Below are 27,722 nucleotides of genomic sequence, written 5' to 3' on the forward strand. Positions count from 1 at the left end.
CCACTGCATGGCCTTTCCAGCAGTGGGGAATTGACATGGTGGGACCCTTCCCGGACGCTCCCGGCGCCGTAAAATTCATCATAGTGGCTATTGATTACTTCACAAAGTGGGTGGAGGCCAAAGCCCTTGCATCCACCACAGCTATGATTGTGCGCAAGTTCATCTGGGAGCACATCATATGCAGATTTGGCCTCCCGCTCAAGATTGTAACAGACAATGGCACCAACTTTGCATCGGAAGATCTCAAGAAGTGGATGAAGGAGATGAAAATTGAACACACTTTCACATCTGTTGCGCACCCCCAAGGCAACGGACAAGTGGAAAGCGTGAACAAATGCATTGTCGAGGGGTAAAGGCCAGATTGGGGACAAGGCGACGAGGATGGGTTGATGAGCTCCCGAGCATCTTATGGGCTCATCGAACAATGCCAAAAACAAGTACCGGCGAAACCCCCTTTAGCTTGGTTTATGGCTCAGAGGCGGTTATCCCGGCGGAGATTGGCCTACCCTCACCACGCATGACAGCGGTCAACACAGTTGACAATGAAGCGGAAAGACGCCTTGACTTGGACTTGTTAGAAGAAAGGCGCGAAATCGCGCGAATCAAAGAGGCCAAGTACAAGACCCAGCTAGAAAGGTGCTACAAAACAAGGGTCCGTATCTGTACCTTCACCCCAGGAGAATACGTCTTCCGCGACAATGAAGCGTCAAATGCGGAACGTCCAGGAAAGTTGGCACCTAAATGGGAAGGCCCGTACCTGATCCACGAGGTCCTAGGCAAAGGGGCCTACAAGTTACGCACCCTAGATGGCCACATCTTACCACGAACTTGGAACGCGCAACAACTGCGCAAATGTTATATGTAACTTACTTCGGCCTTGCGCCCGTTTTTACTTTCCTATGTCGGCTAGACGCCATTACAATTAATGTATGAAGGCCTATGCGCCCATTCCAGACTTAATGAAAACATACGACATGTTTTTCTACTACATTTTTTCGTTACAAATGCAAGCTAAACTTTTGATTAGCGCGAAAACACTCCAGCATTTTAAAAATTTGTTGACAAGAACCGCCTCCAAGGTCCTCCGCGAACAAAGCGCGAGACCGGGCGGTTACTTTTTACTTAAAAAACACTTCCATTTATTCGAGCTAATTTAACCAAAGTTTTGACAGCAATGCAATAATTGCAACGAAAAAACCGAAAACGATTCATATAATAAACTTGCGCAACAGCGCAACATTTACAATCAAGTTGCAAAAGACAATTATAAGGCACAAACGCCTATCAACAACTTATTTAACAACCTATTCTATTCATTGCGTCGATCACCATCATCATCTCCGTCATCCTCACCATCGTCATCGTCGCCATCATCATCTCCATCTCCGCCGTCATCACCAGCTGGTTCTTCATCGGACAGTTCGACGGTAACTGGTGGGTCGAGGACTGCTTTAAGACGCTGGCACCAGTCGTCTTTTTTCAAAGATTCCACAACCAGATCCATGATAGGCAAGGTAAGGTTGTCATATGAGTTTTCAGCATGTGCAAGCGCAGCATCAGCACGTTCAGTCACCGAGCAGTGGCTTACATCAAATTCTTGCCCTAGTATCTGCTCAACGTGACTGGCACATTCCAAGTAACCTCCTCGATGACCCACCGCACGCGCCGCATCCGTGAGAGCAGCAACGGCGCGATCGAGCTCGCCAGCATTTAGGATGGAGTTGGCAACCTTCAACAAAAGAAAAGCGTTAAGAACAACCCTTAACCAGATGGAATCATAAAAAACAGAAGTACAAACTTACAAGCGCTACTCCACGAGTGCGCATCCATTCAGCCTCCGAGACAAGCGTGTCAACGATTCCTTGGGCCTCGGAGTAGTTGGTTTGAGCCACGTTAAGCGCGGCAGTGCTGACAGCACGCGCCTCCTCAGCCGTAGTAGCCTTAACCCTCTCGGCCTCCAGGTCGATCTCCAACGACTCACATCTGTCGATTTGCTCGTTCAAGCGACGTTTGAGCTCCGCAATCTCAACGTCCTTGGCGTGGAGATCTCTGTCCTTGCTAGACAGCTGCACCTTGGCCTCAGACAACTCAACCTGAAGGCCGACAAAACAACTTAGGCCGGTTTGTTAACAACATAGCAAGAATAAAGGAAAACAAATAAACTAACCTCCATCTGCTGTTTGGCAGCCTTCTCTCCTTGCGCCTCCTCTACCTTCGATGTCAAATCAGCAACTTTAGCCTCAAGATCAACAACCTTCTGTCGAGCCGCGTAAGCGCGCTCGTTGTCTTGGGCACAAATACGTTTAAACTCAGCCTTCTCTTTGGCCAGTTGCTCCTCAACATTGTGGAGTTTCTTTTGCAAGCCCTCGCGGCCCCATTCTTCGGCCTTCTTATCGGCTTCAAATTTGGCTCTCTCCTCACCAAGAGCAGCCTTGGACTTTTCAAACTCAGCAATACGTTTTAACGAGCGCTCACGATAAGCCTCCCAGTCGGCGCGCTCTCTAACCATTGTTCGCCATTCACGAACTATCTGGTGATTGGCAGCACGAGCGTTGGCCTCTCCAAGTATAAAGGTGCGATATAACATTTCATGGGGTTTCGCCCTTTGCCGGTTAACTTCTGCAGGGGTAAACGAATTCAAAAACCACTCGCGGCAAGGGGCAAATTCATGAAATGTATCTTTTTGCTTTAAGCTCCAAGGGGCTTGGTGAGGAGCATCGCCGCGTTCTTCTTCATTATAAGTTTTATAGTAGATATCGCCGACGGTATCCTTCGCCCCAATCACGTTTGGGTTAAAACCACCTGCACCACCAGAGCTCGCGCTGCTTGAAGCATATCGACCCGCACCCTTAGAAGTAATGACATGCGCGGAGTGGGTAGGGTTTGTAACCTCAGGCCCTTGAACATTAACAGGCTGCTCCATAGCCTTCTTCTTTTCTAACTCCTCCAGGGCCCTCTTCTTCGCCGCTTCGGCCACCCTCTCCTCCGCCTTCCTTTTTCTCTCCTCCTCCCTCTTTCTCTCTTCTTCATCCCTCCTCCTCTTCTCCTCCTCAATCTTCCTCTTCTTTGCTTCTTCTTTCCTCTGATTCTCCTCCGCCTTTCGCTGTGCCTCAGCAGCCTTCGCGGCGTCCAGAGCAGCAGTATCAGAGGACTTGATAGTAATCTTCGGCCTTTTCGACGCAGCCTCACTGAACGTGACACCCTTCTCAGGGGTCTTCTTCTTGATCTCTGCCAAAATAATGCAAGTACATTTAAGCAGAGAGAAAAGTATTAAGAAGAGAAGCAAAGAACATACCCGGAGAAAATTTATACAACGAGCGCAAGTTGCTCGTTTTCCCAACCACGGGAAGCACAACAGCAGTAGGCGCGGAAGCCACTCCAGCCGTGGTTTCGCTCCTACCTCTCTTCCTGCCAATCAGTTGGGCTGCCGCATCTTCTTCTTCCGCCTCATCATCTTCAGGGGTCGCGCCAGCATCAGGGTTACGAGAACCCGCGCTCCCAGAGCTTTTCGAGCCACCTGCACCATTTTTTGCCTTAGCTGTACGCGACAAGCCTTCAAATGAATCGCTGATTATTACATAATCATCTAAGTCACTTTGACGAAGGCGGAGAGTACCTTTGACAGCAGCAGTAGTTGCGCGACTCGGGCCAGTACCCTTGCTGGTCACTTCCGGATCGACCTTGGTTTTCTTCTTCTTCAGGGGTTTCTTTTTCTTCTCCTCTGGGTCAATCCCCAGGTCGCGCAACACACCTGCAAAGATTTTAGACCACGAACTTAGCTCGCCGTTGGAAGACCCTACTGACTCCTCGCTGGAAAGATAGAGAATCTCTTTCCCAGCAGAAGTCACAGAGCGCAAAGGACGAGGTTTAGGATATTGCGCACCTTCAGTAGCGGTTGGCGGCGAAGCAAAGCCACCTTCAACCGGAAACATGAGGTTGCCCTTAATCTGGTCATACCAGCTTTCTTCATCGTCGCGCAAGGGGCGCACGCCCATGGAACCACCAAAGGTGGAGAAGGCAGCTTGATAGAGTTGCGCCTCTAAACATGAACATAAGTAAGTAACAATTAAATCAAGCTACTTCAAAAAAGAACAAAGAGATAACAAACCTTGACCACCGATCTTCAACACCGGAACCTCCCTACTGTTGGGTGACCACTGGTCACTCATCTTAGCCGCGACCAAAACGTTTTCCCCAAACACTCGATTTGGGGTTGGGGTCAGCTGTTGATACCAATGGGCCTTCTTAGGAATCGGAAGGTCTTCCTTCGGTATTGCCTCAGTCCAATCCCGGAAGGGAATGGCAATCGGCAACACCTCTTCACGAATGAAGAAAAACTTGGGTTTCCAGTCATGGAAACTCTTGGGGGGGTTTAGCAGAATCTTCTTCGCCGCACCACGGCTTGCAAACGAGAAAAAACCCATCGTCCTCTGCAACTGGTAGAAGGCCCGAAACTTCTCTACCGACGGCTCGATGCCATGAGATCGGCATAGGAATTCGAAATGACGAACCCTAACCATCCCAGGTGGGCTCATCTGTGACAGATGGAAGTTGTAGTAATGAAGAATATGCCCCAGGAAGTTTGTAGCCGGTAACCTAAAGTTACCCTGAAGGAAAAAATCTTCATATAGGGTAATATAACCCGGTGGTGCATCAGTCGCGGTCTGGCCCTGAGCCGGATACCGGGCATCCCACTCCGGTGGAAATCGGAAACTCCGAACTATCTGTTCGAAGAGACCTAGATCCCATTTGAGGACAGGAACTGGACCTTCCTCAGCAGCAGCAATTTCTTGATGTTCCTCACTCATCGTATTAGAGAATTAATCTGGAAAAAACTCGAAGAAAAACTTGAAGATTTGCAGAAATCTTGAAGATGTGAAGAACCAACTTTGAAGATTCAAAGAGAGGTTGAGAGAGAATAAGAAGGCAACGAAGAGAAGTGAGAATCTCTCACCTCTCTTCGGATATATATACCCATCGCATTTAATGCGATGGGTAACCGTGCCGCTTTCGCCGCTAGGCTAACCAACGAGAGGCTGCCACGTCAAGCGGAAAACCAGGGGTGACGGTTACCACGCGCGCGTGGGCCTCACTCTCCTGACACGAAGTGCAACCGCCGCAGACGGCATGATGACACCCGTGCCAGAGGTCAACTCAAACGTCGCACTCAACGACTTATCCCACCAACTTGTCAGAAATTCAAATTTCGAAGTTTCCCGCCATAAAAATTGCAAGTAACTTCATGCAGAAGTTACATGAGCCGCGCAAGCTGCACGTCACCTCCAATAAACCTGCGCGCCTGATCAGACAAACGACAATCCCTAAAGACCTGCATTGGTACCTGCGCAATTGAAAACAACATTTTCCACATGCGCCACACCAATCAGGATCAAAAGAACATTTCCCCTATTACACTTATTTCTCTTATTTTTATTAAGTCCAGAGCTCCAACCACTTGCGTTGCGCATGGTGCAGCACTGGACTGGGGGGACTTGAAGGGGTATGGTCCCAAAAAGTCGCGCAAACCTCCGCCCAGGTTGCGCGCGGAACCATACTCCTTATTTCAGAAAACTTATTAATAATATCCACGCGCGACCTACACAAGTTGTAGTTTATCCCGCGCGAGGCAAGGCCCACAAAAGGCTCAGATATCAGCACTTAGCATAAAAATGGAACAAATGAGCATACTAACCCCGCGCGGATTAGTTTGCTGTCCAACAAGAGCCACTCAGTAGGGAAGCGCACAGCTACCCGCAGTGGTACATAAGGTACAAGTGGCAGTAAAAGGAGCCAATGAGCGTCTAGCAGGCTCTGGACAATCGTGCGCCACGATCGCCTGACGAGAAGTACACAAGGACGCCTACGTGGCACCAATCAGAGGACGGAGACAACTGTCCCACGATCTCCACTTGTCTGCTGATGACAGAAGGACAACAAGGCCGACAACAATGACACGTGGCTCCAATCAAGGTGCGCCAGCACCGATGAACGTCTAGAAGCCACTAAGCGGTCGACGCCAGTGAGACAAAGAGCATATCCGTTTTGTTGTCCGCTTCCGGCCCAAGGCCCATCAGCCCATAACCCCTTACACCTCTCCGGCTATAAATAGAGACCTCATTCCACAGGTTAAACATTCTATTCCCTCTACTCTCACTCTTAGCACTTAATTACTCTCAAAGTAGTCGCTTATTCTCACGCCGGAGCCTGGTTAAGAGGGAAACCCCCACATTCCCCTCTTAACGAGTAACGGTGTTCTGTTTTGCAGGGTCAGATTACCAAGTCGGAGCTCAAATATCCTTAGGAAGATTAACCATCATGAAAGGAACATAAACCAATCTAATTAACTCCCTAATTAGATCACTGTTTCTTCAAAACGTTATAAAATAAATGTTAGGGACTCAGGGCGTTAAACTTTTTTATTTTGGACTCAAGTAGTTAAAACCACTAAAACACAAGAACTCAAAAAGTAATTTATAAAATAGAAGTGATTGAAAACAAAAACATAAAAAAAGAAGTTAAAAAGAATTAAAAAATCAAAAGAAAAAAAAAACAATTATGAAAATTACAGATTTGGTCATTTAAGGGGAAGGATAAATTTGTCATTTTGAAAAAATTAACAAGTGTCTTTAACGACAATTAGTGTAAAGGATTTAAAATGTTACAAAAAATTAACATAAACGATGTTCAGCTTGACTTTTGAACAAAAAAAAGATGAAACCTATAATCTTACATAATAAACTTAAATAACGTTTACTATATTTTTCTCGACACCCAAACAAAATATAAATAGGATAATCAGACATGAAAACTTAGACCAGAAATATATTGATCAGAATAAAATTACAAAAATTAATTCCCCAACACCAGAGAGCTAATTTAAAAAGAAAAACAAAAAGAACGTTATATTTATAATTTCATTCTCAACTAACAATTGTATGTATTCAAGTGAGTAGTTCTCTTCGTATACCTTTCTGTCTCATACTTATTTTATCTTTATTATAAGATTGTATTGTATGTATAACATAATAATCCATGGTATTATATTACACTAACACATCCTTATAATAAAGAAAAATAGATAAAATCACTTCTACGAATATATGTTAGAATGAAATTACAAATATAACGACTAAAATACTAACTTGTACTAAAAAAAATAATATGAATAATATACATGAGGATAGAGAGGCAAAAACGCTCTTCTTTGTTGATCTGTCGTTTGCTGGCTAACCTTTTTACGTCCATTTGTGTTCTAGCACAGTCAATTCCTCGCTAAATCCCACTCTTTTCTGCAAAACAAAGAAAATATAATTTAATTTAATATTTTTCTATATGCTTCAAAAAATATATATTTATCATTGAAAATAATAATCTTCAAACGATTAACGTGTTCCCTAGACAACGACGTACTTGAGAGTATTTGGTTGAAATTTTCCACGATATTAATGCTATTTAATCAATTTAGTAAGACGTGACTTTTTGTTTTTTTGACCAAGTATATGTGCACTTTATTCAAACTTTTCTAAATTTTGCAATAATATAAAGAGCAAGAAAATTTTGACCACTAAAAATGCCTTAAGTCTCAAAAGCTAAAATATGGGGTAAAAGCTAAAACATGTGTAGTGTAAAACACTTTCTAACATTGTATTGTATTATATTGTGTAGTATAAGTTTATAATACTGATTAAACAAGATAAGACACAAAAAATAAGACGATATATATGTCAATGGTTATTCACTTATTCCTAATAATTTACCGGTAAACTCGATCACTAGCAAAATGTTTTATTTATTAAGAGATACTTTTTTGGGGATGACTAGAATCAATCAAATAACTTATATGACGTTTAAAGTCAAAAAAAGTTGATGAATGAAATCATGAAGAAAATATGTGAGTTTAATAATTGTTTGACAATTTAAGTTTGAAAATATAAAAGTAATGGTAACTAAACGTTCTGGAGCCGTTAGACAAGTCACCAATTATGGCCATGTTACTACGAGACTTGGTACTTCAAATCTTCAATCACATGCAATATTATTAAAAAATATATCAAACTTATGTTTTACGTGACATTATGGTGATTATTTTGCAATCAATTTATTAAATAATAACTCAACATATTTAAAAGTTTACATTAAACTACAAGAAAACAACAATAATAAAAATCTTGCTAGTAAAAAATTAGAAGGTTAAATGACCCTCTGGACACCCTCTAGTATGTCCCACCAATATTTATGGAATCTTTCTGGTCCATACAAATCTTTTTGAGTTCATACTTCAATTTTACTAGTGAGTTCATCTATTAATATATCAAAGATTAAAACATGATATTTGTGCAGAAGTAGAAACCCAAGAGAAATAAAAACGACCATTAAAATTTGATGCATGTTCGCTACACAATAATTTCTAATTTTAATCAAGAACTATAATAACCACAATAACATTTGTATCTATTATCTAAGATGTGAATCTAAGATTGGTTTTTTTTTTTTTTTTTTTATAAACACCATCGTTTTTCTCTGGTACAACATATGATTATACTATCTACAAGCGTTTACGTGGTTCTCTTCGGTTTTTGAGTTCGTATTGGTTTGGCATTGAATTACATTCTATGTCCTGAAACTAAAAGCGTGACAATTTTAAAACTAAAGACCAATCATATATTAAAACAAAATTAGTATTAAACTAAGGACCAATCAAATATTAAAACAAAATTAGTATTAGATTATATTTGTCTATTTGTGAATATTAATATTAATAATTATTTTTTTAATATTTTATTATATTATAAATGAAGGTAGGCTAAGAAAATAATATTTTTGAGTAGACAAATTCAAAATGGAAACAAATTACGCTTACGCGGATCGAGTCATGAGTCATCTATGTTTATCAAACGTTTTTACTATTAAATAAATAAACTTATAAACATGCCGACAACCTGTTGACCTAGTAACAAGAGTTATTTATTCCTATTAAAATTTAAATCTCACAAAAAGAAAATGTACAAGTAAATTTTAAGAGTGGATTTTAGAAGATGTGTTTACGTAAATAAAAAAAGAAAAATAAAAAACGTACCCTACGGCCCTTATTCGTTGTTACATCGCCAGCGCCACCAACACCGCCGCCACTCTGCTCCATACAAAGCTTCATAATCTTCTCCGCGGCCTCCGCCTCATCTTTACTCTCCTTCATCAACCGCTCCACCTCCGCCTTCGGCAACCTCAACTTCACCCTCAACGGATCAACACCACCACCACCACCGCCGTTCTCCACCATAATCCCCGAAGATTTCATAAACGTCAAATCCGACGCCGACCTACGAGCCAACTTCAAGCTCTCAAGCCGTTCCTTCGCACTCATGTTAATACCCGACCGGACCCTCCTTGTTGGCACCTTATCTTCATCTAGCTTAGGCATCTCAACCAAGAAGTAAACCCGCTTAGCCTTGAGCGCTTCTTGCGGCTCCAACGGCTTGGTTCGGGCGCCATAATGCTTCACCATTTCCGAATCCAATAATACAAGACCCGGGTATTCTTTGATCACATCTCCAGCATTAACCGGAGTTTTGAATCTTACCACATCGCCATTTACTTTCATGATTTTTGTAGTTTTGCTTTTGGTTCCAAAACTATTTCCCATTTTTATATCAACTTTTTTTATACAAAAATTTGGAAATTGAGATTTTGGGTTATGGGAGTTTTGTTTTGTGATAAAGTTTAAAACGTAAGAGAACAAAAGGAGAATGGTGGGTAGGAGAGGGAATGGATGAATATATAGGTGCTTTTGTTTTTTTGTTAGGGTCAAATAAAGAGTGCAAACCTTTATTTTATGGTTATAATAGTATTTCTAGTAATTTGAAGGGTATAAAAACTTGACTTTGCCCATTCAGATTTACGATTTTGATTTCTAGCGGCTAGCGTAACGATAAAACATGCATATATAAATAAAATAATATTTATATAGTTTAATATATGGATAATAACATGTACTTTATAAAATAAAATAAGTAAATAATTACGTCAGGTGTTATAATTTTATGAATTTAAGATTTTTTAGCATCTTTTATTTACCCTTTCATATTTTAATTCTTAATTTAAAATTTAAAAAACTAATTAATTAAAAAAAGCAATAGTAGTAAAACAATTTTTTTTTTTAATTTTCAATACTAGTTAGTTAATATTTCCTTTTATGTAAATAAATTCATACTTTATGTTAAAATATCGTTTTATAAATTCTAACTCTACATTATTAACTATTTAATATCTAATTAAATTAATTCAACTCATATAATACTCTGGTATCTATCCTATCATTTTATAAGTTCTAAATCTGCATTATTAACTACATTTAATATCTAGTTAATTAAACTCATGTAATACTCTCGTTTCTATCCTAGTTAAATACTAACCGATTTAAGCACGAAGAACTTTATAGATACAAACAACTAAATCGAAAACCAGCCGGTACACGATAACTTTTATTGTATAAATAGTAACACTCTTGTTTATAATCTTATCAATAATTTTGGTAAGAAAACAACAAAAGCTACTCTATAAATATCACATCCCAACTCCCTAAGGAATAGGTTACTATCTCTAAAGTTTATTTTTAAAAAAAATATATTTGATGGGATTAACATCTCGTCATGATTTAATAGTTTACTACAAAGGTTATTTTTATTGTCTTTCCCCCTTGTAAAGTGTTTTATCAAATAGATTTGTTAATATTATATTGATCGATTAATTAATTAAGTAATAGTCTTTCTTTAAATTAGAGTTGGTAATTTGGTTTGTCAATGTGAACAAAGATATATTCCAGTTGAAGGTTGGGGGGATAGTAAGTTCATCTTTCGGTGCAAATTAGTTATGGAAGCATGATATGTTTTTGGGTTAAAGTTCAACCCCCAATCATACATCCCACTACAAATTTATTTTTGCACTCCAATTCTATATAAAGTCAAAAGGTAGAGTGTTGTTTATTTGCATCTTTTTCCATACGGAACTTGTACTTTCAAGTGATTATTACCATAGATTAATGCTCATAATCATTAAAGTGATTCAATACTTAAATAGCGATTTGAACGAAAAATTATTCTATAAGCTGAAATCGGATAATTTTAAATCGTTATACAATAGTACAATGACACGTGTCACCATATAATTTTATCTTTTAAATGATATGATAATCTAGATCTCATCAAGTTTTTAATTATGTTTCACGTCATTCTTTGATAACGTAAATCCCACGATCCTCAATTCTGAAACTATATTGAAACTAGTGTCATGACGTGAAAAAAACGATTGACTTTGCCGTTTCAAACGACATGATATCTATATCTCATAAGGTGTGTGATTCCGTGTCATTTTTTTTTCGCACGATTCTTTGACGCCTATATATGTCAAAACATATCTTAAAATTTTTTTTAAGTAAAATAATATCATATATAAATCAAAACGGGCTAGCAAGTGGCTATACCAACTACAGAAAACTCAAATTAACGACAATAAGATTGTTGGTTAAGCTGTTAAAATTGAAATCTTAATGCAATTATTGTATTTTCATTATGATATGAACATCCAACTACCCTTCAAAACTGATGTAACGGATGGGGCCTTAATCCCTAACAACCTAAACAATGCAACAAGAATTTAATTCTTAAAAAATGACGTCACCCGTGAAAGGTGGAGAGGGATATGGAGGGTGAAACGTTAATCACGGTGTGAATTTGACAAATGTGCAGTAGATTCTATTCATAATATAATATAATATCTGCTATTTGACTTTGGTTTTCTTCATCCGCTACCTAGAACTTAAAGATATACACAAAAATAGTCCCTTTAAATTTACATCAGAGGTTTGTTTTTATTGAAATTGACCGGTTCCTACTTTCTTTGCGTCCTAACTATTTCTTTGCGTTCTTTAACGACGTTGGAAGACCCTCTAGTCGGTCCCCCGTATTCTTTTTTGTGTACATCATTATCAGTAGTATTAAACTAGTATATATATTCACATGTATATACCTATGTAGGGTGGAGTTGCTATACAAAGTGTGTTTTTCCTATAAAGTGTAGGAAGTGTTTTGGACCATTGGATGAGTGTTTTTAATGGTTGAGATCATCTTGGTGGTATTTTAGTAATATTTCTCTTTTAAAATAGGGTATGAATTAATTGATATAGGCAATGTTGTAGAAGGCGCTAGGCGCTAGTCGGGCGGTGAGGTACCGCCTAGGGATTAATTGGGATTAATAGGGATTAATCGGGATTAATCGGATTGAACTTTTTAAATATAATTTTACAAATTTTTTTATATATATAGATAACTTTATACTTTTTATTAATAAATTTACAAGTTTAGGAGATAACTTTATACTTTTTATTAATAAATTTAAAAGTTTAGGAACCATATGTAAACTAGTGAAAGATAGAGGGGGTTAAATGTTACAATACCTAAAATTAAATGTTAAAATAGGTTTATAAGTAATATTTGGGCTGTAAAACAATGGGCCAGATTCAAAAATGGGTCAAATTTTGTGTTTAATGGGCTGTAAAACATGGACCGATTAGTCCGATTTTGACCGTCTGGGACCGATTTTGACCGCCTAAGACCGATTTTGACCATATCCGCCTAATTGGACCGACTAGCTAAAAATTAGTCAGTAACTCACCGCTTAGCGCCTAGGCGCCGATTAATCGGCCGCCTAGACCGATTTCTGCAACATTGGATATAGATCAAAAAAGTCATTTAGTATGTTTTAGAAAAGGAAATAACTGCCATTCATTAAACCTCTCCTTCAATCTCGCGAATTTCCCTTTCTCTCTCTCCTATCTCTCTTTCTTTTTCCATAAACTCAACAACCTACCAAAATCTTCTAAAATCATAGATAAAGATGGGTTGTGTTTTTTTGTAAGTTAAAATGTTGTGTGTGTTTGTGTTTTCAGATATTGGTGTGTTCTATGTCTAAGGGATGCTGTTGTGAAAACGGATATAACACAATGTGAAGAAACTAGAAACTGATAAAACACAACGTCAAAAAATAATTAGTACTGTATTTCGAACTTTGGATGAAGGATAGGATGAATGTAACATGAAGGATGCTATGTTTTATTGTCAAACTAATATAACACAATGTGAAGAAACCGAAAACTGATAAAACACAATGTGAAGAAACTAGAAACTGATAAACACAGTTTCAAGAAATAATTAATGTGTTGTGTTTTGAACATCGGATGAGGATGAGATGAATATGACATGAAGGATGCTATGTTTTATTGTGAAACTGATATAACACAATGTGAAGAACCCATAAACTAATAAAACATAACCTCAAGAACTAATTACAACGTCAAGAACTAGTTAATGTGTTTTACGTTTGCGAACTTCAGATGAAGGATGAGGTGAATGTGAGAAAAAAGATGTTATTATGTGGTGTACATAGCTGAATCAATCATGGATCTAGAATACCGAGTTTCCATAAATATCACAATTAGTTATTTATAATTATATCTACCATAAATAACTTATTTAGTCAAGTACAATTATACCCTTTTATTAAAATACTAGAGACGACACATGTCATCACCAAAACACTTCCTACACTTTGTAGGAAAAATCCACTTTGTAGCCAACTCCCACCATATATAGGGTAGGGATATGGTAAAAAGTGTTTAAAATGTGAGAAGGGTAAGAAGTGTTTTAAACCATTGGATATTTGATCTAATGGTTGAAATCAATAGGGTATAAAAATGTAAATTGTGTTTTAATTAGAGGGACCTTATGTAAACTTGGAGGGCAATAGTGTCTTTTTCAATGTTTCAAATATGGTAACCGTATCCTACACAACCAAAAACACCTACATTCACTCCTTTTTCCTTAAATATCGGAATTAATGACCAAGATCTAAATCGGAAGCCTCTTTGTTTTATATAAGATTCAAGACGTGGTGTTTTACGTTTAGAAGAACTGTAATTAGATTCATGGCGTGGTGTTTTAAACATCTGGATAAATTGACTATGATTCAAGTGTGTTTTTAAACATCTGAATCTAATTACAGTTCTTCTAAACGTAAAACACCACGTCTTGAATCTTATATAAAACAAAGAGGCTTCCGATTTAGATCTTGGTCATTAATTCCGATATTTAAGGAAAAATGAGTGAATGTAGGTGTTTTTGGTTGTGTATGATACGGTTACCATATTTGAAACATTGAAAAAGACACTATTGCCCTCCAAGTTTACATAAGGTCCCTCTAATTAAAACACAATTTACATTTTTATACTTTATTGATCTCAACCATTAGATCAAATATCCAATGGTTTAAAACACTTCTTAGCCTTCTCACATTTTAAACACTTTTTACCATATCCCTACCCTATATATATATATATATATATATATATATATATATATATATATATTTGCCAAAATCGGTCGCAAAATATTAACCTGTTGCAGGTTTGATTCTCCCAAGAAAGTTTTGTTAGTCAAGTAGTATGAGACTTAAAAATTCGTCCACGATCTCTTCACCTACAAACAAGCTTCAAAGACTAAGTAACAGTGCTAAATAAGGTCTTTACAAGAACTTTATAGATTGTTTTTTAGTCCCAATATCACCAACAATTGATAAACTCAATCCCAGATACTCTCTATTCAAGATTGGTACATCATAAATTTGCCGATACTTATGGTCACTCATTTTTTTAGTAATTTAAAGATAAGAGAATGAAAGATAATTATGAAACTAACAAAAACAAACTAAGACCATGTGTAGTGGTAACAATTTATAATGCCCCCACCATGGGGCATTATCTGACATGTGGCATCCTAGTCACACTTGGGCATTATAGCAAAAGTGGTGTAGTGGGCATAATGCCCTATAATGCCCCTACCAATCATTAAACAAAAAAAAAACATAGTATTTTCTCATTGGGTAGTCAAACCCGTTCAAACCTTCCACAATTGATATTAGGCGTTTTCATTAAAACGCCAAAGCATTTTTTTCCCCTATAATGCCCTATGTAATGGTGAAGGGGACGTTTTTTTTGCCCTATAATGCCCCATAATGCCCCACTACACATGGTCTAATAAAAATTCTATAAACTAGTGAGTCATAAGGGTGGAGGGAGTGGTCACTAAATGGTGAGTGTTTAAACAATTTTCTAACCAATAATGTCATGTCATGTCAAGTCCTTACTCCACTCCCCATTTTGCAGTCAATCACTAGCAATGGTCAAATACATGGAAAGTGGTAACAAATTTAAAAAAAATGTGATTGGTTGAAAGGGGTTGGGGCCCACCATTAACCCTCTCTCTCCCACATTTCTCTTTTTCACCGAGCCGGTAAGTAGTCACCGTCCACACCACCTCTCTCCTCTTCTTCGATCACCACTCCAACACCGGCAATGGTTCCCCACTCGATAAATGTCACACCCCGATATTTTAACCACAAACCGGTGGGCCCGATGGGGAGTATCGTGACGTAGTTGATATCATCATAGTCAATTATATACAATTATAGCACAACGGAAGGCTTGGAAGGTACATTACTATTACAAACCGAAAGTTCAAAGTACGAATAAAAGAATATACAGACGGTTGTAAAGAAAGGATCCACAGGCGGATCTAAATATAATACAAAACATATTCAACAGATTTAAGGCATTACGAACTTGTAAGATCCTCTACTTAATGCTCAGAAGCTCCCAGCCTAGTACGTGTAGTACCTGTCACTTAGTCTTTTGAAAATACGTCAGTTTACACTGGTAAATACAATTAACCGACTCTTTTGAAAATGTTTATGAAAATTGATTTGGATGCACAAGGCACAAATATTCTTTTATAACTTGGGACAATTATATTATAATCTTGTATACAGATTTAAATGTTTGTCATACATTTAGGGCCCGGTATAGAAGCCGAGACATGATTAACCGACACACCACTAATATAAACCCACAAGGAGTTATCCCTAACAATGTGGGTATATCTTTTTACATACGCAACCGTCAGGTGTATGCCTACACCCCGAGCTTAAGTTGTGGCCATTTGCAATTAAATGAGCCAAGGATATACAGGACACGGTCGCATTAACCCCTAATGTTTATGTTATCAAACAAAACGGATTAAAACGGGTTATATGAATTATTAATCACAATCCGATTAAATGATCCCATACCCGACCAAGCGGTAATATTAAACCATATCCCAAGTCTGTATAAGGAAAAATAAGTTAAAAATATTTACCTGAGTTTCTAAAGGCATGATCTATCTAATCAGTCGTATAAAGTACTTAGACTCGTGATGGTAGCTTTTACCGGGGCTTCCTAATCTGGACGAAGGTTTTATTAATCTATTAGATTACTAATGGGCTTTATTTAAGTCGTAGACTTAGACCGGTTAGTTTAAATGATGATTTACGGTACGAAACGCTAGATTAAGCGATGACCGGATTGGAATGTAATTTAGATCCAACAAGTATGGAGACTTGTATAATGTGGGTAAACTAAATAAATTTTGGATTTTGAAATTTAAATGAATAGGTTAAACCCGTTTCGGCTAATTTATGCAAACTAGTTACATAAACCGTACCGAACGCGTATAAGCATAAACGGGTAACCAGATGAGTCATATACAAGTTCCATTTGTTATTATGCTTAAAATATGTTATGAAAACAGTAGGATATCAACAATTATGCCCATAAAGATTTTAAAACCGAATTAAGCCTCATAAGGGCATTTTGGTCTTCTTATGATTTATAAAAGGGGGTTTACATGCAAACTGAGGTTCTGGTCATAAACCTTCTGTAAAAATATTTAATTTATGTTATATTAATAGTAGGATATCATATATATGTGTGGTTTACCATTTATGGCCAAACTATGCCCTGAAAGGGCATTTTGGTCATTTCACATATGTTTTTAGGGACATAATTGGAATTCTGAGTTCATGACTTATACTTACTGGAAAAATATGAAAAATCATTTATAAAATCAGTAAGTAATAAGTCTTGGGTGCTAAATATGGTTTTAAACCATACTATGCACCTATTTAGCATAAAAGCCGATATTTGACGATAATTGCAAAGTTTAAGTGATTCTGAGAATTTGACCAGCCTTGAATGGTCAAAATATTTTATTTTTCATATTCGATCAATAGCAAAAGGTTTTGCATGTTAATTATATGTAAAACTCATTTTATTCGCAAAAAGGGTATTATCGTCAATTATAAGCTTTGTACAAAAACCCAAGGTTAAGGTCAGTGTATAACCTGACCCGACATTCCAATAATCCCTAAAAATGATATCACAACATTAGGTAAAGAGTTTTGAGTCCAATTTATGTTTAAGACCTAATTTGCATGCAAAAGAGTATTTTAGTCCTAATAAAAGCATGTTTTACGATTTATTATATAACTTCAGTTTCTGACCAGAATATAAATGCCAAAATATGTTAAATAATATTACTAATCAGAATGTAATTCATTTGCATGCTTGTTTATGTTAAAAATCTCATTTTTGACTAAAAGGGCATAATAGTCAACATTTAGCATAATAATGGAAAAGAGTAAACAAACTCATATTACTAGGTGACCATGTAATATAACCTCAGAGGGTTATACTACAACATAATATGGTCACAAAGGAACCTTAATACATAAAGGAAATAAGCTAATTCGGGTCAGAACTGAAAGTCAAAGCAAAAGTTAAGTTTTTGCGACTTTCGGTTGCGAACCGAGCCTAAACTTAGAATTGTCGGGTTGAACATGTTTAGACATGTTCTAACAATGTTTACAAAGTTATTAAAGTGATAAAACATATTTTATAACCTTTACGTTATCGGATTTGAATTTATTTAAAAACTGACCCGTTTGACTTTTTATGTAAATTACTTTGACCCGACAATTAGCTAAGTAAACGTGGTAATTAGGAGATGCCCTTTTGAGGGATTAACACCTACCAAATTACGTAGCCATATTCGCCTCGAACAATGGCTGGACCGTTTAGGTCTAAACCGAAAGTCAAAGCCGATTTGCGGTAACTTTGACTTTCGGCTTTTAAATGCACAAAAACCGAACTAAAGTGGCTAAGGATACTTACAAAGGGTCCTAGCTCGAAACTTGAACTATGGAGAGCTTCCTTTTTTATCAGGAACCTCAGAGAAACCAAGCTAGAGAAAAGAGAATGATTTTTGAATGAGCAAGGAAGAAGTGAGGAGTATGGGCGTATGGCACCTATTTATAGTGCAAGGAGGTGTCTCATGTTGCTACCAGGTGTTCAGGGGTGTCATGGGAGGCTAACAAGTGTCCTCTTACGTGTCCCAAAATAGCTAACAACCCCTGGTAATAGTTCTGACTCGTTTTGGTTGTTTGTGTGGCAGCCAAGCAATTTTTCTGCCTAGTAACAATCCTTACGGACCATAAGGAAGAACCTCATACGGTTCGTATACGATCTGACCAGCGGGAGAAATTTAAAAACTTTACACATTTGTCCCCTTGACTTGTATAATCTCTATTATTGTCTTGTAACTTATCGAGAGCCAACTTTAGTCAAATAATGGCCATATATAGGAGCGTAAATAATTATTCTAAGGCTCCCGGTTCGTATGTAGACTACCCGAAGGTCGTTGACACTATTAGTCCCTCCACATGCATCTTTTCATTGTTTGACATCTTTAGTCCTTCAAAGTCAACTTATTACCCATTTAGGGTTTATGACACGTGTCTTCACATTATTGGGTACGATTTTGTGAGGCGTCACAGTAAACCCCACTCCCCGATCCACTCCCCGCAACCACTCCCTCCACCCTAAGGTGGTGACTATAACATCCAAGACAAACCTCACATTAATTGGGTTCCTAAGAAATGTTTGACCTTATATATAACCAAACGCTTTTTCGACAAATTGATCATGAGAGAAAACTTCATATATAGTTAGTCGTGCTTGAATTAAAGTAATCCATGATGAGTGACCTTCCAAGAAGATTTTACTCGTATAACCTAAAACAAATACATTGTTATTTTATAGGTAAAATGGTAACATTAGTTAGTGTAATGGATAAGATGTTACAGTTAGATTACACAAGTTTGCATGGTGGCCTTAATTTTTATTGTACAATCAAGTTTTGCTGATTAATCTAAATTACTCCTACCATTAGTTCTTATTTGGTATGAAATCAGTCAACAAATCTTTTACTAAATATAATAAACTAATTAAAGAAACCGAAACCAATTAAAAGTGAATTCCATAATAATGTTGAATTTTCGGCCATACATCCCCCCTCCATACAACGTTATTTGATTTTATAAGTAACAATCATACCTTCCCCCATACATAAATAACATCCTTCACATTTCAAGATTCAAACTCTTCACACAAACACTTAACTCTTATCCTCTCACTTTCTCGACTTTCCCTTGGCCTAAAATCAACACTTAAAACACACACAAACTATAATCCTGTTTAAGATCGAGGGAAGTACAAGGAGATTCAAGTGTGGTGTTCAAGTTCAAGTACTTCCTTTCTAATATTTTCCTTCTCCTTGCTTTCTTTAAGTGGGTATTCACCTTCCTAAGCCTATTTTTATAATGATTACAAGCTTAATTTTGAATATAGATGTTCACATAAGTCATTATGTTTGTCTAAAACTTAAGAAATTATGAAAACTTACATTTAAACATCTTGGTTTTGTTAGAAATACTTGATGGAATACAAGAGTTTTTACAAGAATCACGTGTTAGTGTTTTATGTATTTTACTTAGAAGTTTTGCTAAAATATACAAGTTTATGTTGTCAATCGTAAACTCAAGTAATATGTGTGTATTTAGATTCTTAGACACAAGTATACATATATCTATAATACCCTTTTCGTAATTTTGCCTAGGTATAAATCTTGTAGCACCATGTACAAATGAAGCAAGTCATTTTAGAGGGGGGAAACTTGGACATTGTCCAAAGTTTTAAGACACTTTGAAGGCAATCTAGACATTTCATCCATGGAATCCATGCCCACTTATGTCTTCCATTAATTGAATTTAATTAAGGAATTAAATAAAAGTTTTATAATAATTAAAGGAGTTAATTGATTAAATTAAAGGTTAGACATGCAACCTTTGAGATTTTCATGATTTAAGAGTATGTATAAATATAAATAATTAATACTTATATACTACCTTATTAAGAGAACTAGGATTTTTACCCTTTGGGTAATTTTACATTGTGTACACATTTTGAAGCAACATATACAAGAGAGCCAAGCTATTTTAGAGGGGGTAAACTTGCGCATTTCCCAAAAATTTAAGACACTTTAGGGGCATTTTAGTGATTTCGGCACCTTTGTAACCTATAATTAAGATAAATGTATAAAAAATTTTCATTAGTACTACTCATCAACATTTTATGATTATCAGATAAATGTATAAAATTAATAATATTTCAAACATATATTTATATAACAAGTGATCAAAACCAAACTCCTCGTGGAATTGAAAACTCAAATAAATCAATAAATAATCATATAATTGGAATTAACTCTTTTTGTTGAATGCAGTGTAACTTAAATAATCCGTTTCATTTTATCAAGTGTCGTAACCGATCTTGCTTAAATGGCTATCATTGAGAATCAAATAAATCGTTATAACCACTTTGATGAAAGTTTTTTTATATATAAAAAAGAAACACACCGTCATGTGAATCAATTCAGTTTGAAATGGTTCTAAAATCAATATCGAACCAAACCTGCAAATGTTGCATCTTCTGGCATAAGTAACCTCCATGACCGGATAGCATCACCATCTTGTTAACTCAACGACGTCTAATCACGACATCTTTGAATTGGAGTACTGCCGCAATTGTGTGAAGTCATCTGAGCTATCACATCAGATCCAACCACAACCTTCATCTTTGCTCGCCAGTTTAACACAACCGCTAGCACTATCGTTCCTATTTTCTGGATTCAACGGCCACCATCTTCCATTGAGTAGTTCAATTGTAGTGGTCCAAGACCAATGAGAAGTGCTCTCATCTTAGTTAAGCCGGAAAAGACAACACGGCAACCAAACGCAACCGCCACCTCAAGCCTTTGTCTATCTCGTCTTCTAAATGCCCATCCTTTTTACGATCACATAAAAGATATTACACAGACCTTTTAGAATCATCAATGGGTTAGACAGATTTTGTTTTCTGTAGCCGATAACTTAGTTTCATTTCAGAGAAGTCAGGTACATCAACAGCGCCCACTACACTTCTAAACAAAAATAGGTATACAAATAATTTGTATTGCATGCGTTAACATTCATAATACGTAGGTACCACTGAAACAACAAGCCCACAAGTCAAGGATGATAACAAAGGGAAAAGTACGGCTTCCACTGAACCATCCTTAAGTGATTGTCATCAACCAAAGGATTCATCAACAAATCAAAAAAAAAAAAACCCACCTGGTACACCCACAACAACTTTTAGTTTACGGCGTATACACAGTCCACATTATTTGTATTAACAAAAAAATGGTTTCTTAGCAACGTCCACACACACATACAACATAATCAAAGAAATAGAGAAGACCCGTAGATGTATTGGTACGACGTCTACACCACTAAACACCCCAGCTCACCAGCAAACTAACGAACAAGAAGATTGAGAGGATGATGAACGGTGGACAACCAGTATGGACGAAATCAAGGAGAAATTCAAAGTTTATTTATATTGATCATACTATCTCGTTCGACGTGGTTACTATGGTCCCCAGATTTAAAATAATTTGTCAATGACTTTCAGACTACCTTTTCTTCTTACCTTTAAGTATTTTAGTACATTTTTGGGCCATTTGGCTCGAAATCATATGATCACTTTTTTATACAAACAAACTGGGAAGTCCATATTAAAAAATTAAATAAATAAACAAGCTTACTACTAAAGTAGTAAAAAAAAAAACAAATAACTAAATGAAAAAAGAAACTGAGGTTCAGTTTGGAAATGATTTCCACTTTTATTATCTCGTTTACCAACTATTGTATTCTTGGTTTTTATGTCAATTATGCAATTCGTGAATTGATATATTAATGATAATACCACAATACTTAAAAGATAAACCAGGTGAAACAAACCATGTAAAGTGTAGGCCAGCAACGATTACATCTTAACTTTAGGTTTCATTTATGATACTGATTTCCAGTTAATTTTAATCAGTCCTAGGTGATATGCGATATTTGTTCTTTCATCCAACCATTGTTACGCATTTCAAGTTAATTTATCATAACTCACATGTTTCGTTTTGTAAGATAAGAGTGCTATGTTAGGTTTTGTAACTAACAAACTTCATGCTTAAAAGTCAACATTTATAATACATATCATAAATGAATATGATATTAGTCGGGATACCCGCCGCAACGCGCGAGCTTTCCCACTAGTGTTAAAATTATGGACATTAATATGTATATTTAGGTGATTTTTTTTAAATAAAAAAGTATACCATGGATTTGTACTAGTATTGGGAGTTTGATGATTTTGTTGGAAAATAAAGGTGTTATTTCTCAAAACTTTTACAAGTAAAATTAGTTTGGTGAATATTATTAAGAAAAATATCAAATATCTAAATGTTATGTAAAAATATTACTTTTGTGTTAGTTTGGTATAAAATATAGATATAAAACCCTAAAATGATTTATGGTGAAAATCTCATGTTTTATTAAACTACATGACATTTTAAAAAGAAGATGCAATCTATACATTATAATAAAACAAAATAATTTTGGCCACTTGCAGACTTCTAAGGCTATTCCTTTTCTTCAATTGCTGCCTAAACTTTTTATCTTCTTTTATCATACACATGCACACTTTACCCGACACTTACCCACTTCTTTTCATTTTCCTCATCAAAACCCTAAAACTCAAAAGTAGGAATTATCTAGGTAAGTTTTTCTCAAATTGTTAATGGTGTAATTTGAGATTCCTTTATTTATTTGGTTTCAATAAATATTTAATTAACGTTAATCGTTCATATAAGTACAAATTTGTCATATATGTATAGATTTGTCGAATAGATTATGATTTTGTCGGTCAAATCTTTTGCTGTAGTAATACGATGTTGTTTTGATATTTTTTGCTTTAAATAATGTTTAATCTGTTAATCGTTCATATATGTATAGATTTCTAGAATCTTTTTTATATATTTTTAGTAAAATCTTGATTGCACATGTTTGATGAAGACCGTTCTTTGCAGCAACTTCATTCTACGGCGTAGCTGGTGAGGATGATGATGGATGAGATGAGAATATGAAAGAGTTGGTATGTGTTCTTTAATTTAAGGTGCATATTTTAAACAAATTTTGTATCTTTAAATTAAGGATTTTTTTTATTACTTTCATTATAAGGGTTTTTTCTTCTTCTGTTAGGGCATCTCCTAATCTGGATACTTCAAATATGTAATCATGTTTTATTGTGTAAAGGATAGAATGGTATGGTTAGAAATCGAAGGTTTGCCTCTTACAACATGGTTCGTGAATAGCTATAAAAAGTTGCATGTGACAACTGAGATTTTTCAGGTTAACTCTGTTATTTTTAATATGATTTAAAACATGCAATATAACATTTCACTTCATATTGGTTGGTTAAGTGTATCAGTTAGTACACGAACACCCACGTAACAATAAATCGACGAATCAACCGAATTACCAAACTGCACACAAATCTGACCCCGAACGTCGGTGAAACATGGATATAGTATTGCAAACAAATAAATAATAATATAATTGAGTGGAATTATATGTTATTTGATTACATGGACTACTTGTTGGTTGTTTCTCGTAATTGTGAACAATGTGCGTTTTTGTGTGATCCAGCGTTATAAAAATATTTATTTTTATAAACAAACTAGTGGATTTTATTTTTAGAGACTTGGGCTATTAAAAATAAGTAAAAATGGTTTGATGGGCTTGTGTTAGCTAGAAAGGGCCGCCAAAAGTTACAAAAGCCACCAAAAGGCTCACCCATGGGTTTTAATTAGTTAAAAAATCATAACCCAATCCTAAACCCCCAAATACGTATGGAAGCCCCACCTACACCATAATTTCGAAATTTATGCCATCAAAATACCATTCCACTTTGATTTGTTGCTTGGATCTTGCAATTGGTGGCTTTTTGGATTGATTTTAATGCCCTTTAACGCTTACAAGTAAGTTTTCTTGATCAATTTTGATATTTCTCATGATTTAAAAATTACGATTTTGATTATAACTTGATATTGATGATACTTGGTTCTTGAATCTGATGTATTTGGGGTCATGTATGATGTACCGGTCAAATTTGGGGTAAACAAGATCATAAACACGTTTTTGGGAAGAGCTGAAAGTAAACAGATTTTGTCCAAATCTTTACATCCAACTTGTGTTGGCTGTAACAAGGTCAAAACACAACCAAATCCACTTCTTCTTGAGTCTAAAATGTAGTGTTTTGAAATACGCTTCAAATCCCACTAGAATCATAATTTTTTGATGGGATTTGATTTTTTAATGAATTTTTTCGTAACAAAGATTCAGGCTTCATTTTCTGTCAGAATTTGCAGCCTATTACGAATGTCATAACTCAATGTAGGAATTGAGTTATGATTTAAAATTTTTACTGCAGGTAGTTCCAGGTGATCACAAAAATCTCGTAAAAAGACTGAACGATGAATTTTAAATGATTTTTTGGCGTAAATTGTCATCAGAAAGTTATAAATCAGACATAGGTGTAAAGAATAATTTTTATGTAAAGATTCAGGTCATGAGAAAAAAACACTAGTATTCGGGGACTAAGTAACATGTTTTGTTAAAATATCATGATTTTCTGAGTTCGTTTAGCATTTTAAATAAATTTCGAAAAACTGCATAAAATCTGACATAAAACTGCAATGAGCTGAAAGTGTTTCTGAACGTTTTAAATGTGCCTACATGTTATCAAAAGGTGTTAATTGTTACTAGGAACATTAGTAGGTGAGAATGAATGTGTTGGAATGATATGATCATATGCACAAACTTACCGAAACGAGTAATTGTATGATAACGTGATTCTATGGCCATGTGTTAGACTACGTGTAGGAATTCATAAATTAAACTAATCGAAACGGTAAACATATCAGTAAGAGATTATTCCAGATCACCTTTCAAGCTTACTGTCGTGCAAACTAAGGTGAGTTCACAACCTTTTTCCAAAAGCATGCATCCTAGTTGGGACAACACTTTTTACGGTAGCCCTGGTTGGGGCTACACACGCGTTCCTTGTTAGAACCACTCAAGCATACTATCCACAGGAAGTGGAGTAGTACACTTGGACTGAACGAAAAACTCTATCATGAAAGTCCCTACATTTTACTGATTAGATTGTCGAGTGGGCATAAGCGGGGTATTAGTTGATAGCGCTATTAGGTTTGACAAACCTCACACCGTGCTAGAGTCCGGACGCGAACTTCTAACCTTCACTCTTGCATTAATGTGGATAGACATTAATGAGGGCATAAACGAAATGTCAGCATTCGGTACACAGTTTAGTCATGTGATGAGAGTTAGCTAGCCGAGTCATACATAAACCAAAAACATTTGTGAACTTTACTTTGCTAAACTAAAATTTGTGAACTCGCAAACTTTATTATTTACACGTAGTTGCATGCTTTGCAGGTTAGTAGGTACAGCTGTGAACGGGCGTTGCAAACTGCTGGAGTGGTGTGGTTCGTTAAAACTTTACGTTTTGAAACATTTATTAAACTTGTGGTTTTTAACTTTTTGTTGGGTTTTAACTTTATTTTTCAGCTACAACATAAACTGTGTTTTGGACAATTAAAACTTTATCGTTAATCATGTTGTTAGTGATGCTTTTATAAATTTTAAATGTTTGGTTCAAGATGATTAGTGGCTAGATCCTGGTCGGTCACACACCTCGCGGTAAAACTCTACATGTGGAAATTGAGGGTGTGACATTGAAGGATTATGGGTGATGTTCAATTCGTGGATGAAGACAAGGATAATAACTTAGCTTGTGGTTGTGTGTATGCTCTAACTACATATTTATAATGATATGTATTCGTGTAAGGACAATGTGCAAGATGAAGATATGGGTTCAAACCCATTTAGTGTACAAGAAAATATTGAAGCTGTAGCTCGAGGTGATTATGAAAAACTTCAAAATGTTGGTGTTCCCAATAAACTTATTACTAATGACGATGAGAGTGTTGATTCTATTAACCAAGAGACACAACCAGATGTGAAGATTAAACTGGAAGTTGAATTTGAGGAAGGTAAAGTTTCTAGAGACCAAGAGAATTATCAGAAAGTGGACACGGGTGATTATTAGAATAAGGATCACATTCAATCGGTTACTCATCCTCACACTGAGTTTGAGCGTCGTGAGGTGGGACAACTCAAATGTATGTAGGTCTGTCTTCAGAGGCCACAATTTCTAACATGCCTGAATTTAGACAAGCTTCTCCTCATGTGATAGGTGGATCTATAAATATGCATGTAAAAAATTCTAAGTGTGGTATGGATGTTCTTCAGTCCAACACTTCTTTAATTCGTGGCTAGACTATGTTGCTTCAACTAAAGACAAAGCTTCAAACAAAGAGATTATATGGCATTGCAAGGATCCAAGTGGGACAATTCAAGTCTTGTTTTTATTACATAGTTGCGTATACGGAAGAACACTAAATTTGTCCCTTTATATTTTAAATATGGAGAATAAATGTGAAGGAAAAGATCGCATTCTTCTATATGTTGTTTTAAACGAACAATATACACCTAAAAATGACAGACAAGGTTTTGCTATTAAGAGTTCATGCAGGAGTTTGAAGTATACGAATGGTGATCTCGCTTTGTGTTTGTGGTATACTGTAACAGATTTTCGGGTCGGTTCATGGGAATTTGTTCTCGGTTAATTCGGTTTAGGCCGCCTTTTTTGGTTTTTTTTGGGTTGGTCTATTAGGTTTTGTGGTGCAGGATCATATCATTTGTTTTGAGTTTATGTTGTTTTCTAGCTAGTTGTGGATTTGTTTTAATAAAACTTTGGTCTTTCAAAAAATATTATGTCAATATTCTTTAAGTTCATTTAAATAAATATTAGCATAAATAATTTATTAATATCGGGATGAATATATATGTATGCTCACAAATCAACATTAGCCCAAAATGACCTAATTTATATATAAATTTTGACTGGGATTGCATGCAAGTAGACGACGACTTCAAATGTGTCTTATATGATTGGTCGTCCCGCCATCGTTTTGGAAGAGTTATTATTTATGCATGTCATCCTTATCTAGAATTCTCTTTATCTAGCATTAATCCAATATATCACCTACCAATTTTTTTTTTCAATCCACATTATCGGCCTATCGGGCATAATACTACTAAAATACGGGGTGGGATCTAGCCCAAATATATATCCTACCTATTTTTTTTTCATCAACTTCAACTTTGATTTTAGAAATAGCCGGGAATTCACATTATATTGGGCATACTACTACTAAAATACGAGTGTAAAATCAGTGACGGATTCAGCCCAAAAATTTAGGAGTATCAAAAAAAAATTTGGGATCAGGGATATCGTTTGTATAAAACAAAAAAAAAAATTACACTATGTAGACGAAGTTTAGAGGTATTTTTACACTACGGGGACGGAGTTGAGGGATAGCCCGTACTAACCCTGCTTCTACACTACCTCCACCCTTTGGGTAAAACAACTGAAATTCACGACTGAC

The 27,722-nt window shown here is 36.2% G+C and overlaps 2 protein-coding genes across 2 annotated transcripts; both read right to left on the bottom strand.

The window, feature by feature from the left end:
* Nucleotides 1–1,309: 1,309 nt before the first annotated feature.
* LOC118480910 (calsequestrin-1-like) lies at nt 1,310–2,117 on the bottom strand. The gene is made up of 2 exons (XM_035975895.1): nt 1,803–2,117; nt 1,310–1,729 (listed from the first exon to the last, which is right to left on the bottom strand). Exons 1-2 carry the CDS (start codon nt 1,824–1,826, stop codon nt 1,310–1,312), a joined length of 444 nt encoding a protein of 147 aa, XP_035831788.1. The 5' UTR covers nt 1,827–2,117.
* Nucleotides 2,118–6,875: 4,758 nt separating this feature from the next.
* On the bottom strand, nt 6,876–9,798 carry LOC110871970 (uncharacterized protein At1g66480). Its single transcript, XM_022120735.2, has 2 exons — nt 9,077–9,798; nt 6,876–7,289 (listed from the first exon to the last, which is right to left on the bottom strand). The coding sequence occupies exons 1-2, from the start codon at nt 9,638–9,640 to the stop codon at nt 7,236–7,238; spliced, it is 618 nt and encodes a 205-aa protein (XP_021976427.1). The 5' UTR covers nt 9,641–9,798; the 3' UTR covers nt 6,876–7,235.
* Between the last annotated feature and the right edge of the window lie 17,924 nt (nt 9,799–27,722).

Source organism: Helianthus annuus, chromosome 8, assembly GCF_002127325.2.
Source record: "Helianthus annuus cultivar XRQ/B chromosome 8, HanXRQr2.0-SUNRISE, whole genome shotgun sequence".
Classification (NCBI taxonomy): domain Eukaryota; kingdom Viridiplantae; phylum Streptophyta; class Magnoliopsida; order Asterales; family Asteraceae; genus Helianthus; species Helianthus annuus.